The sequence below is a fragment of the Salmo salar genome, chromosome 03, assembly GCF_965601325.2.
Source record: "Salmo salar chromosome 03, fSalSal1, whole genome shotgun sequence".
Lineage (NCBI taxonomy): Eukaryota > Metazoa > Chordata > Actinopteri > Salmoniformes > Salmonidae > Salmo > Salmo salar.
The window spans coordinates 14,462,926-14,479,193 of record NC_138293.1 but is presented as its reverse complement, the minus strand read 5'-3'; the positions used below and the strand labels follow the sequence as shown (position 1 = coordinate 14,479,193).

Below are 16,268 nucleotides of genomic sequence, written 5' to 3'. Positions count from 1 at the left end.
TCAGTGCATTTCTAGAGGAAAATGTGTTATAGCCGTGGTATAGTCAACTCGGGGCTCTATGCGTTCCCTGGAATATAATGCAACTCCGTGAAGGTTAGTGCCACGGCGCTGTGCGTGGTGGCACACAACTTCCAAATCGTGCATTATTTTTCCACAGAATGCATAGAGTCCCTTGTTGATTATCCCTTAATGTCTATTTGTTAAAAACCATTAGACAGTTATAATGCATTTAGTCAAAATTCAGTGCTTGCCAAATAGTGAGCCAATATTTACTTAGATATTAACATGCAAATTAGGCCTAAGTGACCTAAACATTTAGACAAGGTGAGCAGAGACATGAAAGACAGAAGTCAAGGTAGCACATCTGATTGTGAGGACATGAAGCAGATTATGCAGATGTTTGCTCAAATTAAATCTCAATGCTCAAGAGGTGACACACAGTTAATAACATGTCACTGATTTGTTGCCAGTGTGTGTATGTCCCTTCTGATTGGTTGACAGTGACTCAGGTGTTTCTGGGTTTGCTGACTGGAGTAGATGGTCAAAACCCTGCCTGCCTACTCCGTCCAATGTTGACAGTGGCATAGTCACCAGAAGAAGGGCCCTCTTAAATGACAGCACTGGCTTCTTTGGGGCAGCTGGGGTCCTTGTGGAAGTTGACACCGGCATAGTTAAGATTCAGAGGGGATTGTGGGTAAGTTGGCGTAGATGGACTCTAGGGGTCGGTCGTTTATTTCCTCATAGACACCATCACAACCCTGGAGAGGAAGAAAACGAGGAGAGGGATGGGAGGACATACGAGAGGGAAGAACATATACTGAACAAAAACACATGCAAAGTGTTGGTCCCATGAGCTGAAATAAGATCCCAGAAAATTTTCCATAGGCACAAAAAACATTACATTTTGTACACAAATTTGTTTACATCCCTGTTAGTGAGCATTTCTACTTTGCCAAAATAATCCATCCACCTGACAGGTGTGACATATCAAGAAGCTGATTAAACAGCATGCTCACACTCAATGACATTGCTACATTAGGCAGATATTTTGTAGGAAACAATGTCATCAAAATTGTCAAATTTACTTTTGCCATCTGTCTATGTCATTAGCTAGCAAAGTTTGTCAAATACCTAGCAATGCTGATGTTAATTAGCTATAATTCAGTGTGCCCCCCTCACTCTTATCTAGCTAACATACTACGGGTGTGTTTGTAAATTCACTCTGGAGTGCCAGAGTGCGCTCAGTGTTTTCTGGGCGTTTGTAAATTCAGAACATTGTCAGATTGTCATAGTATATTCAGAGCGTGTCACTCTCGGAGAGTTCAGAGAGAACACTGGACGCTCCGTCCGAGGAGTAGGGTTGATCCAAGCATTCTGATTTCACAACAGCAGTCAAGCGCCCAAGCTAACTGGCTAACTTGCTAGATACTGCCGACACAAATGAGGGAATTTCTCACTCTGTCAAGGCTCAGGAGAAGACCCAGATGCAGACAGTTTCGAAGTAACAAAAATGTTTTTCCTGAGCTGAAATAAGATCCCAGAAATGTTCCATATGCACAAAAGCTTTTCTCAAATTTTGTACATAAATGTTTACATTCCTGTTAGTGAGCATTTCAACTTTGCCAAAATAATCCATCCACCTGACAGGTGACATATCAAGAAGCTACACAGTTATGTTACACATTGCTCAGTATTGGGTATCCAGCAATCTGTTCAGGTGGTTTTGAGAGCTGCATTTCCACCAAAGGGGGCACACACACTGACCTCTCTGTTGATCCCAGTGTTCACCGTCAGTGCAGAGGAGACAGCTGTAGAACACAGACAAACACAACACACAGCTCACTATTGGGCTCCAGCTGTCTGTTCAGGTGGATTTGAGAGCTGCATTTCCAAGAACAGGGAGCCGAGTGCACACTGTCACAATGAGACCTCTATTGTTCAATCAGGGCCAAAGGATGATTTGTACTCATGTTGCACCTACGTCACGCCATTGTCATCAACATTCTAATGACGCTCAGCCATACTGATGCCCGAAAGTCGAGTGGTGCCCAGTCATTCTTAACAGGGGCTATGATTGTTTTGTTTAAATTACACTATAGTAGCCTGGAAATGCATGACATTGTCATTAGGCAGCTATTTTGTAGGAAACAATTTTGTCATCAATATGTTGTCAAATTTACTTTAGACAGATGGCAATGTTGTCATTAGCTAGCCAAGTTTGTCAAATACCTAGCAATGCTGATGTTAAATAGCTATAATTCAGTGTGCTCCTCTCACTCTTATCTAGCTAACATACGGGTGTGTTTGTAAATTCACTCTGGAGTGCCAGAGTGCGCTCAGTGTTTTCTGGGCATTTGTAAATTCAGAACATTGTCAGATTGTCATAGTAAATTCAGAGCGTTTCACTCTCTGAGAGTTCAGAGAGAACACTGGACGCTCCGTCCGAGGAGTAGGGTTGATCCGAGCATTCTGATTTCACAACAGCAGTCAAGCGCCCAAGCTAACTGGCTAACTTGCTAGATACTGCAGACAGAAATGAGGGAATTTCTCACTCTGTCAAGGCTCAGGAGAAGACCCAGATGCAGACAGTTTCGAAGTAACAAAAGTTTATTACAAAAACAGGGGGGCAGGCAAAGGTCAGAAATCCAGAGCAGAGTACGAAAGGTATAGAACGGTAGGCAGGCTCAAGGCAGGTAGAATGATCAAAACAAAAAAACAGGAACTAGAGACAGGAGAGCGGGAAATCTGCTAGTAGGCTTGACGAAACAAAAACGGGCAACTGGCAAATAGAACACAGGTATAAATACATTGGGGATAATGGGGAAGATGGGCGACACTTGGAGGGTGGAGACAAGCACAAAGACAGGTGAACCAGATCAGGGTGTGACACTGACCATTTTACTCATCCTAGCAGAGCTGGTTAGGCTGTTTATGTTATCTAGAGCTTTGATACTATAACTGCTGCGGGCAACAATTTAATGGTGTTTTTTTGCCAACGTTTACTGACACCGGTCATATTCAGCAGGTGTTACAGTTCGTAAATTCAGTTATTCTGCACTCCTGTCACAGATGAATGCTCTGAAATCAGAGTAGATAGCCAGAGTGAATTTACTAACACTCTTAGCTAGCTAACGTTATACTACACCTAAAGTCAATCTGATGACATCACAATGACAGGTTTTCCTACTAATTATTTGTTTCCAAATCACTATAATGCACTTTAGACTAAATCTTAATCAGTGCCAGTAGAGAATGCACTAGCCAGTAGAGAATGCACTAGCCAGTAGAGAATGCACTAGCCAGTAGAGAATGCACTAGCCAGTAGAGAATGCACTAGCCAGTAGAGAATGCACTAGCCAGTAGAGAATGCACTAGCCAGTAGAGAATGCACTAGCCAGTAGAGAATGCACTAGCCAGTAGAGAATGCACTAGCCAGTAGAGAATGCACTAGCCAGTAGAGAATGCACTAGCCAGTCAGGCATCAGTCCTCAAGAGAACACTAAAAACAATTGTGACGAAATGTGCAATCATGAATATGCAAATTATTTATTTGAAATGAAGTGTGAAAAGGGGCATTTAAATGTTTTGACAGCATGTCTTTCTCACCTGTTTCCTTGTTGCATTTCCATCTGTAGACTATAAGCAGACTGACTACAAGCAGCAATGTAACCAGACTCATAGATACTATGATGATCACTGATATTCCTGGAACAGACACAAGTAGCGCCAATACTTTACAATCAGCACTTCTGTTCAACTTACATAGGGCCTTTTTACACTAAAATGTAAAGTAAGATCTGCCTCTTCGATAAAATGTTACATTTTATGTGTATCTTTTCTGTTTACATCCTATCCTTACATTAGCCTTGGATGTGGTGGCCAACATTCATGCTTCATGTATGGGTGCAGCTATTAGCATACACCATAGTATATAGACTAACAAAAGAAGGCTAGCTGTTCAACTATACAGGAGCGTCTCATCTAAACCATATTGCATACTTTAGTAATGCATCAATTCACAGGTGTGGACATTTTCCCCATTTGTTTAAGGCTGATTTACACAGGCAGCCCAATTCTGATCTTTTGACCAATCAGATCAGCTCTGAAAAAGATCTAATGAGTTGTCCGAGAGACATTGTCTTTGCACTATGCCACTCAGAGTGGGGAATCTGGTGTCGAAGTGTCCCACACTACCTAAAGTCAGATTTGGCTCCAAATCAGTAACTTAACACTACAAAAGTACGTGTTGTGAAACCAGTCTCAAAGAGAAACCAGCATACAGTGGTTTTAAAAGGCTCATAGGCTGTGTTCACACAACTTTTGACCAATCACAGATATTTTCAAATCATCTTTTTCAGAGCTGATCTGATTGAATTAGTGAAAAACACAGCCATAAGAGTTTATTTACCAGATCCATTGTGTGTTGATGAGATGGATGATGGTGAGATGGTGGTGGCTAAGGATGATGGAGTTGGTGAATCTGGGTTTGATGCAGTTGTAGTAGGTTCTGTTTTGGTGGTGATTGTTGGTGCTGCTAAAAAGGACCACAAAACAAAGTGACAATTTTCCACTTGGCTAACAACAAAACTGCTGTCTAGTGGTATTAAAGTAGTTCTTGTAGGGGGATGTTGTCACGTTGTATAAAAGGATTGGAGGCAGGAATACGTAATAGGGGGTTTTAAAACTCCACCCACAAATACAACATGCCACGTAAAGACACAGGGACGAAGTCCAAAACACACACATGTACAAAAAGACAGGGATGTAACCCAAACAAGAGGTTAAACCTCTAAATACACAGGACGAGACCCATAATAACGAGTACACAATACAACAAAGCACAGGTGCTCACAACATCAACGGTCATGGGAACAATAACCGACCACACAATGGTGAACAGAGGGCACATATATACAATTACTAATCAGGGGGAATGGGAACCAGGTGTGCGTAATAGGACAGTTCAGTGCCGCCTAGAGGCCGGTGACGTAGACCTCCGGAACTGGTGCACGGAATGAGCAGGAGTACGGGGAATCACTGACAGATGTGTTGTCGGTGTAACGGTCGTCGGATAAAGTAGACCAAAACGCAGCAGGAATATGTGCACTCATCTTCTTTTATTAAGGAAAGAAGGAAAAACCAAAATTAACACGTACACCAAAAGAAACACAAAGACGAATAAACAGTCCTGTAAGGCCATAAGCTATACATGGAACAATCTCCCACAAACTACAAAACAAAAACCATACCTATATATAGGACTCTCAATCAGAGGCAACTAAAAACACCTGCCTCCAATTGAGAGTCCAACACCCAAACCTAGACATAGAAATACAAAGAACTAGAAAGAACATAGAAATACAAACATAGAACATAACCCAAAACCCCCCGGAATACATAAATCAAATACCCTACTAAACAAACCACCACCCCGAACCATACAAAACAAATACCCTTCTGCCACGTCCTGACCAAATACTAATACAATTACTCCCTCTGCTGGTCAGGACGTGACAGTCGGAGAGACATTGTTTGTACACTATACCACTCAGAGGCGGGAATCTGATTCAAAGTCAGATTTGACGCCAGATCTGTCTCTTTACAGTACAAAAATATGTTTACAAACTAGCATAGTGTAAAAAGGATCCGTTGTGTGTTGATAGTGTTATGATATGGGGGAAGGTTAGTGTTAGGACATAGACAAACACACTACCATGATACACTTTCACACTACATCCTCAGGTGGCAGCACCAACTGGGTCTAGATGCTGAGCCAAGTTTCTAGTTGCTCACAGGTGCTGCCAATTAAGTTGAGTGTCCCAGCTGGCAGAGCCATGAGGCTGCTGGTTTTTGTTTGGTAGCCATGAGGCCTTTCGTTTGTTTTTGAGTCTTTAGTTTGGGCATGCTTTTTTTTCTACTTATTTTTCGTCACCATCTGAACAAATAATAATCCACTTGGACTGGCCGACCAAGAGGTCAAGAAGGAGCTGGCCCTGGACCTAAGATAAAATGGCTGTCTCCTGGGTACAGACATTGTGGTCCCGTGTGTGTAACGTCTGCTTCCAGCTCACACTCTCAAACACATAAATCCCCTGAACGCAGCTCACTTTCCAGATCCCAATCACCTGAATTCTGATCACCTGTTCACACACCTGTATGTCATTATCACACACTATTTAGTTCAGTTCTTTGCACCCCATCATTGTGAGGTATTGTTTGTTTTGTGACACGCTTCTATTTGGTGCGCTGTTTTTACCGTAATTTAATCCTCCTGTGTATGATAGGCTAGTGAGGCAGGCAAAAACTATCGGATTTCCTGTTATCTGCCTGATCTCCCAGGTGACATTACTAGCCTTTTCCCTGCCTGTACTGTTGTCTCGTTGGACCCCCTGTGTATGACCTTCTGCCTGCCCCTGGACCCAGCTACCTGCCTCCTCCTATGGTCCTGTCGTGTCTTTGGCATCATTAAAACGGAAGACACGTTTATCAAATAACTCTCTGTAATTATTATTACGCGATTAAACTGATTAATCGTGTAACTGTAATTAACTAGAAGGTTGGGGCACCAAGGAAAATATTCAGATTACAAAGTTATAATTTTCCTAATATAACTTTCAGATATTATAATATCTGATCGATTAGCCTCCTTTAATGATGTGTTAGTTTACCTCACGTCAATCTCATTCCAAACGTCGTAAATCGTAAATCTGCACGAACCCAGTCTTCACTATAAGTCATCCATACATCAATTGTCTTAAAATCATTTATTTACTAACTAAATAATTCACAGAAATGCATAACAAACAGATATGGTTACAAGGAAATGATAGGAGAATGTGCCCTAGTGGGCTAAACCGGCATGGCGGCTTGTTACACAAAGAAAGGGAGTTGGGCTTGAATGAAAGAGCGGGAAGATTGAGTAATAAAGAAAGCAGCTATGCCATCGTAAATACAGTATCTTATGCATTCTAAATTACCGCCCATTTGGAAAAGGAAAATGCAATAAATATTTACTCTGAGCTGCGCTTCGGTAGGTTGGTCGTAGATGCTGGCCGTGTTGGCCAACAGAGATCTTCCTGTCCTCGGAAGAATGTCACTGGTGGTAAAATGGATACGTTGTAGTACCTTCGTTGTGTGTTAGAGTGGATACGTCGTCCGTCCTTTCCTAGCCCACGTCTACAGCGGCCGCTGCTAACTCAACGACTAGGAAGTATCACTTCTGTAGTGAATAAGAGTTCAAAGTTCATACCATTCGCAACCAAAGCTCACGCTGAGGTTGGCTTAGTTCTGTATTTGACATGTGAGTCCTTTTAACGCATAGGCTGCAGACCTCACGTACCCGGAATTGGCTGGTTACATTTTGTCAAAGACTTATATAGTGGCGAGGGGAGAAGGGTGTGTTTCATCGTTTATAACCCCTGTCTCTTCACAGGGGCGGGCCACTGATTGGTCAGGGCTCTTTCCTTATGAAAACCCAATTCTCTCATTTGGAAGCTAAAATTACATTTAATCTCCTAACAAACAGTTTCAATATCAAACATTTAAATTGCACAACAATTCCATGTGAATCTGATAACTAGAATGTGTAGACTTTCCCAGGTACAGTTTATGTCGTCCTGTCATCAGTCATAAAGTCTCAGATGACAACCGAACTGACATCCATACTCATTAAGTACCTGGTATATTTCTAACTGGTTCTGTTACCGAAATATGGTTCCTTTCCCCCCACTTGTTTGATGTTCCCAGACTCTCTATATTTAACAAAGGCTATTCAAAAGTCCTTCAGTAGGGTCAGAAAGAGAGGGGAAGGGAGAAAGGTATTTATGGGGGGGTCATAAACCTTACCCACAGGCCAACGTCATGACAGTCCTTTACAATAAACACCTGCTGCGCCATATGCTTGAAACCAGCTCTCTGTCTCTCATCATGCTCATTACAGTGTGGCTCAGTTGGTAGAGCATGGCACTTGCAACGCCAGAGTTGTGGGTTCGACTCTCATGGGAACCAGTATAAATAAATGTGAAAATGTGTGCACTCACTACTATAAATTGCTTTGGATAAGAGCGTCTGTACATTTTTAATTCAACACCTAGCCGCACATGCTTACTTTATGCTCACATCAAATCAGGTTACAGACCATGTAGCTAGGCCTAAGATGTAGACACATTTAATATACTACTGGTTGTTTTTCCCGCCTCCACTCACACAGGCACACCCAGCCCTCTCCCTCAATGTATTCCATCTAAGCTTCTCACTTCACTGACGTACAACTGTGTCCTGATCAATCTGTCTCACAATGCAGAACAGGCTCATGCAACAGGACCCTTACTCTTGATATCTAGCTGGACTGCTGACCGGGTATGAAGGGTGTGGTTGTTCTGCACACCACAGAGACATCTCCCAGCATCCTCTTGGATTAGGCTGGTGATGGTCACGGTGACAACTCTGGCTGTCTTGTTGTCGAACAGTGAGAACCTGGCATTGTTTTTCTTCATACACACAATACACACAATGTCACCTCAGTGAGGTTCTCACAACACCAATCTGTCATTTTAAACAAACATCTAGGCCTAGCTCTCAGAAAGATGTTCAACCAATTTATCACAAGAAAAGGATATGCCATAACAGAACTAGAGTTGTTTTGAAACTCCAAAGACAATTCCTTGTCTAATGCATTAATGATGTGTGATCTGTCGTTCTCCAATACATGTACTATACTGTGTGTTTAATCCATTGTTCACGCCACTTGAAGGATCTGACCTGATTTAGGGTGAAATCTTGTTGAGATGTTAAAGGGGAAAACTGAAGATCAAACAACAACAAAGCAGTCACCCCATCACTGTTTTTGTTAAACAGCTGACGGATGGGCCTGGAGAAATATAGACACTGACCATCCATTACATCAAAGCTGTAGTTTTAACCATGGTTTGTCTATCCAGTGTTTGTTTGTTTACAAACAATGGAGTAAAATAAGCTTATATTTTGAATTTTAGTGGGGTATGACAGTTGAACTAAACTCATGAGGCACTTATAAGTTATATACTTCAAGAATCAATGGGAATATATCATTTATTTAAAAGTACAAAAATGTACACTACCAGTCAAAAGTTTGGACACACCTACTCATTCAAGGGTTTTTCTTTATTTTTATTTTTATTTTTATTTGTATTTGTAGAATAATAGTGAAGACAAACTATGAAATAACACATACGGAATCATGTAGTAAGCAAAAAAGTCTGAAATAAATTTAAATATATTTTATATTTGATATTCTTCAAAGTAGCCATCCTGTCAAGGGTGCGTACTGGCGGCAGAGAAGTCAGACGCAGGAGAGAAAAACTGTGTTTCCAATGGCTAAGTTTAATTATCAAAACCCACCGGATACAGAACAATAAAATACATGGGTACATAACCCGACGCACACCAGAACAAGACGTGCACAAGCACTGACAACAAACAATTACGGACAAGGACATGGGGGGGAACAGAGGGTTAAATACACAACATGTAATTGATGGAATTGGAACCAGGTGTGATGGAAGACAAGACAAAACCAATGGAAAATGAAAAGTGGATCGGCGATGGCTTGAAGGTCGGTGACGTAGACCGCCGAACACCCCCCGAACAAGGAGAGGGACCGACTTCAGTGGAAGTCGTGACAGTACCCCCCCTTGACGTGCGGCTCTAGGAGTGCGTTGACACCGGCCTCGGGGACGACCCGGAGGGCGAGGCGCAGGGTGATCCGGACGAAGACGGTGGAACTCCTGCAGCATAGAAGGGTCCAACACGTCCTCGACCGGAACCCAGCACCTCTCCTCCGGACCGTACCCCTCCCACTCCTCAAGATACTGAAGGCCCCTCGCCCGACGCCTCGAATCCAGTATGGAGCGAACGGAGTACGCCGGGGCCCCCCAGATGTCCAGAGGGGGCGGAGGAACCTCCCGCACCTCAGACTCTTGGAGCGGGCCAGCCACCACCGGCCTGAGGAGAGACACATGAAACAAGGGGCTAATATGGTAATCGGGTGGAAGCTGTAACCTATAACAAACCTCGTTCACTCTCCTCAGGACTTTAAATGGCCCCACAAACCGCGGGCCCAGCTTCCGGCAGGGCAGGCAGAGTGGCAGGTTTCGGGTTGAGAGCCAGACCCGGTTCCCGGGGCCTCACTGCCGTGACGGTCTGTGCTGGCTTTCTGGCGCAGCACGGCCCGCTGGAGGTGAACATGGGCGGCGTCCCATGTCTCCTCCATGCACCTGAACCAGTCTTCCACCGCAGGAGCCTCGGTCTGACTCTGATGCCAAGTTTCCAGAACTGGCTGGTACCCCAGTACACACTGGACGGGGGAGAGGTTAGTGGAGGAGTGGCGGAGCGAGTTCTGAGCACCCCGTAATGCCGTAAGACGTGTGTAAACAGGGCTTCCGCAGTCTGTAGGGCCATAGGGAGACCGGGCAGAGGAATGAGACGACAGGACTTAGAGAAACGATCCACAACGACCAGGATCGCGGTGTTACCCTGTGAGAGTGGAAGATCAGTTAGAAAATCCACTGGCAGGTGCGACCAAGGCCGCTGTGGAACGGGTAAGGGGTGTAACTTACCTCTGGGCAGGTGCCTAGGAGCCTTACACTGGGCGCACACCGAGCAGGAGGAAACATAAACCCTCACGTGCTTAGCCAAGGTAGGCCACCAGTACCTCCCGCTCAAACAGCTCACTGTCCGACCGATCCCAGGATGACCAGAGGAGGGTGACGTGTGGGCCCAATAGATCAACCGGTCACGAACAGCAGACGGGACGTACAGACGCCCAGCGGGACACTGGATGGGAGCAGGCTCTGCATGTAACGCCTGCTCAATGTCCGTGTCCAGCTCCCACACTACCGGTGCCACCAGGCAGGAGGCGGGGAGTATGGGAGTGGGATCCATGTGCCGCTCCTCTGTGTCATACAGCCGGGACAATGCGTCTGCCTTCACATTCTGGGAGCGTGGTCTGTAGGACAGGGTAAACACAAAACGGGTGAAAAACATGGCCCACCTTGCCTGGCGAGGGTTCAGTCTCCTCGCTGCCCGGATGTACTCCAGATTGCGGTGGTCAGTCCAGATGAGAAAATGGTGTCTAGCCCCCTCAATCCAGTGTCTCCACGCTTTCAAGGCCTTGACGACAGCAAACAGCTCCCGGTCCCCCACGTCATAGTTTCGCTCCGCCGGGCTGAGCTTCTTCGAGAAGAAGGTACAGGGGCGGAGCTTCGGTGGCGTACCCGAGCGCTGAGAGAGCACGGCTTCTATCCCAGCTTCGGACGCGTCCACCTCCACTATGAACGCCAAAGAGGGATCCGGATGGGCCAGCACGGGAGCCGAGGTAAACAGAGCCATCAGGTGACTAAAAGCCCTGTCCGCCTCAACCGACCACTGCAAACGCACCAGGCCCCCCTTCAGCAGTGAGGTAATGGGAGCCGCGACCTGACCAAAACCTCAGATAAACCCCGGTAGTAGTTGGCAAGCCCTAAGAACCGCTGCACCTCCTTTACCGTGGTGGGAGTCGGCCAATTACGCACGGCTGAAATGTGGTCACTCTCCATCTCCACCCCTGTGGTGGAAATGCGATATCCTAGGAAGGAGACGGATTGCTGGAAAAACAAGCATTTCTCAGCCTTGACATACAGGTCATGCTCCAACATGTGACCAAGCACCCTGCACACCAGGGACACATGCTCGGCGCGTGTAGCGGAGTTTATCAGAATGTCATCAATATACACCACTACACCCTGCCCGTGCAGGTCCCCGAAAAATCTTGTCTACAATGGCTTGGAAGACTGATGGAGCATTCATCAACACGTATGGCATGACAAGATACTCATAGCGCCCTGAGGTGGTACTAAAAGCCGTCTTCCACTCGTCTCCCTCTCGGATACGCACCAGGTTGTAAGCGCTCCTGAGATCTAGTCTGGTGAAGAAGTGCGCCCCGTGCATTGACTCAATCGCTGTAGCTATGAGTGGTAGCGGGTAGCTATACCTGACAGTGATCTGATTCAGACCCCGATAGTCAATACACGGGCGTAGACCTCCCTCCTCCTTCTTCACAAAAAAGAAACTCGAGGAGGCGGTTTAAGTGGAGGACCGAATGTACCCCTGACGCAGGGATTTGGAGACATATGTTTCCATAGTCCCTGGCTCTGCCTGTGAGAGGGGATACACGTGACTCCTGGGGAGTGCAGCGTCTACCAGGAGATTTATCGCAGAATCGCCCCGTCGATGGGGTGGTAATTGAGTCGCCTTCTTTTTATAGAAGGCGAGAGCCAAATCGGCATATTCAGGGGGAATGCGCACGGTGGAGACCTGGTCTGGACTCTCCACCGTAGTAGCACCAACGGAAACCCCTAAACACCTCCCCGAGCACACCCACGAACACCCCGTAAGAGCCCTCTGTGGCCAAGAAACAGTGGGGTCATGACAAACTAACCAGGGTAGGCCTAGCACCACGGGAAACACAGGAGAGTCAATAAGGTAGAGACTGATTATCTCCTTGTGCCCCCCCCCCCCCCCCCCGTGTCACCATACCCAGAGGAGCGGTGGCCTCCCTGATCAAACCTGACCCTAATGGTCGACTATCTAAGGCGTGAACGGGGAAGGGCACAACCACGGGAACAATGGGGATCCCTAAACTATAGGCGAACGCTCTATCTATAAAGTTCCCAGACGCGCCTGAATCGACGAGCGCAACAGAAGACTCTGGGTGAGAATGGTGCCGGCTCAACTGGGGTGACGCCAGAGCGCCCTGCCTGTTACCTCGATCCCCAGAGGAACCAGCCCGGCACCGACCGGCAGTGTGACCTCTGCGGCCACAGATGGTGCACGAGCTGGAACCCCCGCCGGTCTCCCTGCGTACCGCCCCTCCCAGCTCCATAGGTATTGGAGAGACGGTGCGGGGGGATGGAACCACCAGACCCCGATCTGAACGTCCGCAGGTAGCCAGTGGTTGTCCAGCCGGATGGACAAGTTGTCCTCATGAAGCTGGTTGAGAGAATGCCAAGAGTGTGCAAAGCTGTCATCAAGGTAAAGGTGGCTACTTGGAAGAATCTGAAATCTCAAATATATTTTGATTCATTTAACCGTTTTTTGGTTACTACATGATTCCATATGTGTTATTTAATAGTTTTGATGTCTTCACTAATATTTTACAATGTAGAAAATAGTAAAAATAAAGAAAAACCCTTGATTGAGTAAGTGTGTCCAAACTTTTGACTGGTACTGTATGTAGCAATTGCAGATTGCCCCTGCAATTGCTACATGTGCATAACAGAACAATGCATGCACTGTGTCAATGAATAATGTGCATAAAAAATGGAATAATGTGCAGGATCTCAAGTTAAGACTCAGGTCAATAGCAGAAGCTTGATTAGGAATGTATATTATAATATGTTTAGTTAGGAAGTGACAAAGTTTTGAGGATGAGAATCAAAGGTTTACACTACCTTCAGAGACTTCAAGGTTGACTTTAATGTAGTTATCTTGTCCCCATTTGTCCACTCCACACCAGTATCTCCCAGCATCCTTTAATGTCAGGTTGGTGATTGTCACAATGAAGACACTTTCCTCTCTGATGTCCTTCATCGAGTATCTCCCTTTAGAAGCACTGTTTTCCCCCTCCTCAGTCTTAATAACTTTGTCTTTATTAAAAACAGGACAATCCCCTTTGCAGAGGTACTTCTGCTGGCTCCTCCACTCCTCTTTGTAGGGGCATCTGATCTCTGCCTTGCCCCCCTCATATCCTTCCACTGTGATCAACTCTGCTGTACGCACAGTCCACACAGCAGCTGCAGGACACATCAACAGTCTCAGTACAAACACCCCAGCTTCCATTTCACATACTGTAAGAGTGGATTCTGGTCTGGTACACCACTGGTGATCCATCACATCCATCAGTACATACTGGACCTTGTGTTCCTCAGTGTCCCCTCCCCTTTATCTAACAACATTATCAGTGAGTGAAGTGAGTTACACTGTAAAATGTTATAACCAAATGTATCCAACTATAGAGAGGAGTCACTGGAGATGTGTTCATTCAGTCTGATGTACTCACCTAAGAGGAGGACAATCTTCAGTGTGGGGACCAGCAAGATAACCATGATGATTTGTGGCTCTAGTTCAAGTCTCTTCAGACCCTGTACACCCTGTTTACTCCAGTAAAATCAAATGAAATCAAATTGTAATACTTACTTACGAGCCCCTAACTGACAGTGCAGTTTCAAAAAATACGGATAAAAGACTCAGAGTAGTCACCTCAGACCTCTACGTCCAGTTACCACCCCAGTACAGGAAGGTCTGCTCCTGCAGTGCGTACGAGAACCCCTCTGAGAGTGAGTGTGTTTATGCTGAGCCACAGAAGTCCTGCTGTTTCACTAAGCACTTCCTGAAACCATTTCACTTCTCAGTAACACTTTAAAATAACGTCCGGCAATAAGACATTTATATACAGTTCACTCACCATTTATTAATAATTTATTCCTACAATAAATATTAAATAAAAACATATACTGTATATAGACAGATTTTCAAACAACTTGTAAATGATTTGTTAATGTTTTACTAGTTAGGGTGGCAGGTAACCTATGGGCCAGTAACCGAAAGGATGCTGGTTTGAATCCCCGAGCTGACAAGGTGAAAAATCAGGGCGTTCTCATTGACAAGACATTTAACCCTAATTGCTTCTGTAAGTCGCTCTAGATAAGACCATCTGCTACAGTGCCTTCAGAAAGTTTTCACACCCGTAGATTTCTTCCACGTTTTGTTGTGTTACAAAATGGAATTAAAATGGATTGTCATTTTTTGTCAACAATGTAAACAAAATACTGTATTATCAAATTACGTTTTTAACAGCACTGCCCTTTAATTTAAAGTCCATTTTAAATCGCAACACAATTTACATTAAAACAATCAAATTAAAAATGTGGAAGCAAACAGGAAGCAGTAAAAAGGATGAATAAAAGAACATAAAACACAGAGGATGTCTAAAACAGTCACTGATTAAAGGCCAAGCTAAAAGGTACATTGTTAACTGTGATTTTAAAAACCTCAACGGTTTCTGCTCCTTTTACCTGAGAGGGCAAGCTGTTCCATAACTGAGGGTCTTTGATAGATAACATAGACTAAAACATTTTACACACACACACACACACACACACACACACACACACACACACACACACACACACACACACACACACACACACACACACACACACACACACACACACACACACACACACACACACACACACACACACACACACACAGAGCCCTGTTCACAATGAGAACTCTATTTCTCAACCAGGGCCAGAGGATGATTGTATGTGCAAATGGTTTCTTGGAATTGAAAACTGGATGTGAAAAGAGTAATTTCCCTTATTTGTGTGGGTGTGTGTGAGAGGGAGTGTTTCTCACCTGTTTCCTTGTTGAATTCACATCTATAGACTATGAGCAGGCTGACCACAAGCACCAATAGCAGCATAACCACATTCCCAGATAATATGATGCCCTCTGATGTATCTGAACACAGAAACAAACAGTACCATTAGAACACATACTTTACAATCAGCACTTCAACACTCTAATGTACTTGTCCTCTTGATCAGTTGTGCACCAGGGCCTCCCACTCCTCTTTCTATTCTGGTTAGAGCCAGTTTGCGCTGTTCTGTGAAGGGAGTAGTACACAACGTTGAAAGAGATCTTCAGTTTCTCGGCAATTTCTCACATGGAATAGCCCTCATTTCTCAGAACAAGAATAGACTGACGAGTTTCAGAAGAAAGGACTTTGTTTTTAGACATTTTGAGCCTGTAATCGAACCCACAAATGCTGATGCTCCAAATACTAAATTAGTGTAAAGAAGGCCAGTTTTATTGCTTCTTTAATCGGCAAACAGGTTTCAGCTGTGCTAACATAATTGCAAAGGGATTTCTAATGATCAATTAGCCTATTAAAATGATAAACTTGGATTAGCTAACACAACGTGCCATTGGAACACAGGAGTGATGGTTGCTTTTTATGGGCCTCTGTACGCCTATGTAGATATTCCGTAAAAAATCTGCCGTTTCCAGCTACGATAGCCATTTACATCATTAACAATGTCTACACTGTATTTCTGATCAATTTGATGTTATTTTAATGGACCAAAAATTAGCTATTCTTTCAAAAACAAGAACATTTCTAATGACCCCAAACTTTTAAACGGTAGTGTAAATATTTACACCCGTATGTCGTTGTCTTCTCTGTTGGA

The 16,268-nt window shown here is 44.7% G+C and overlaps 1 protein-coding gene across 1 annotated transcript; it reads right to left on the bottom strand.

The window, feature by feature from the left end:
- Positions 1 to 242: 242 nt before the first annotated feature.
- On the bottom strand, positions 243 to 14,342 carry LOC106598874 (uncharacterized). Its single transcript, XM_045714514.2, has 6 exons — positions 14,075 to 14,342; positions 13,467 to 13,808; positions 4,409 to 4,534; positions 3,607 to 3,705; positions 1,765 to 1,808; positions 243 to 758 (listed from the first exon to the last, which is right to left on the bottom strand). The coding sequence occupies exons 1-6, from the start codon at positions 14,118 to 14,120 to the stop codon at positions 672 to 674; spliced, it is 744 nt and encodes a 247-aa protein (XP_045570470.1). The 5' UTR covers positions 14,121 to 14,342; the 3' UTR covers positions 243 to 671.
- Between the last annotated feature and the right edge of the window lie 1,926 nt (positions 14,343 to 16,268).

What these genes read in the sequence shown, in the direction of transcription:
- LOC106598874 (XM_045714514.2), bottom strand. Translation starts at nt 14,120, where the DNA reads ATGGTTATCTTGCTGGTCCCCACACTGAAGATTGTCCTCCTCTTAG. An exon ending in CAACCTTGAAGTCTCTGAAG is followed by an intron (nt 4,535 to 13,466) that starts GTAGTGTAAACC and finishes GGTCCTTTTTAG; the next exon opens with CAGCACCAACAATCACCACC. An exon ending in ACACTGGGATCAACAGAGAG is followed by an intron (nt 759 to 1,764) that starts GTCAGTGTGTGT and finishes CTTCCTCTCCAG; the next exon opens with GGTTGTGATGGTGTCTATGA.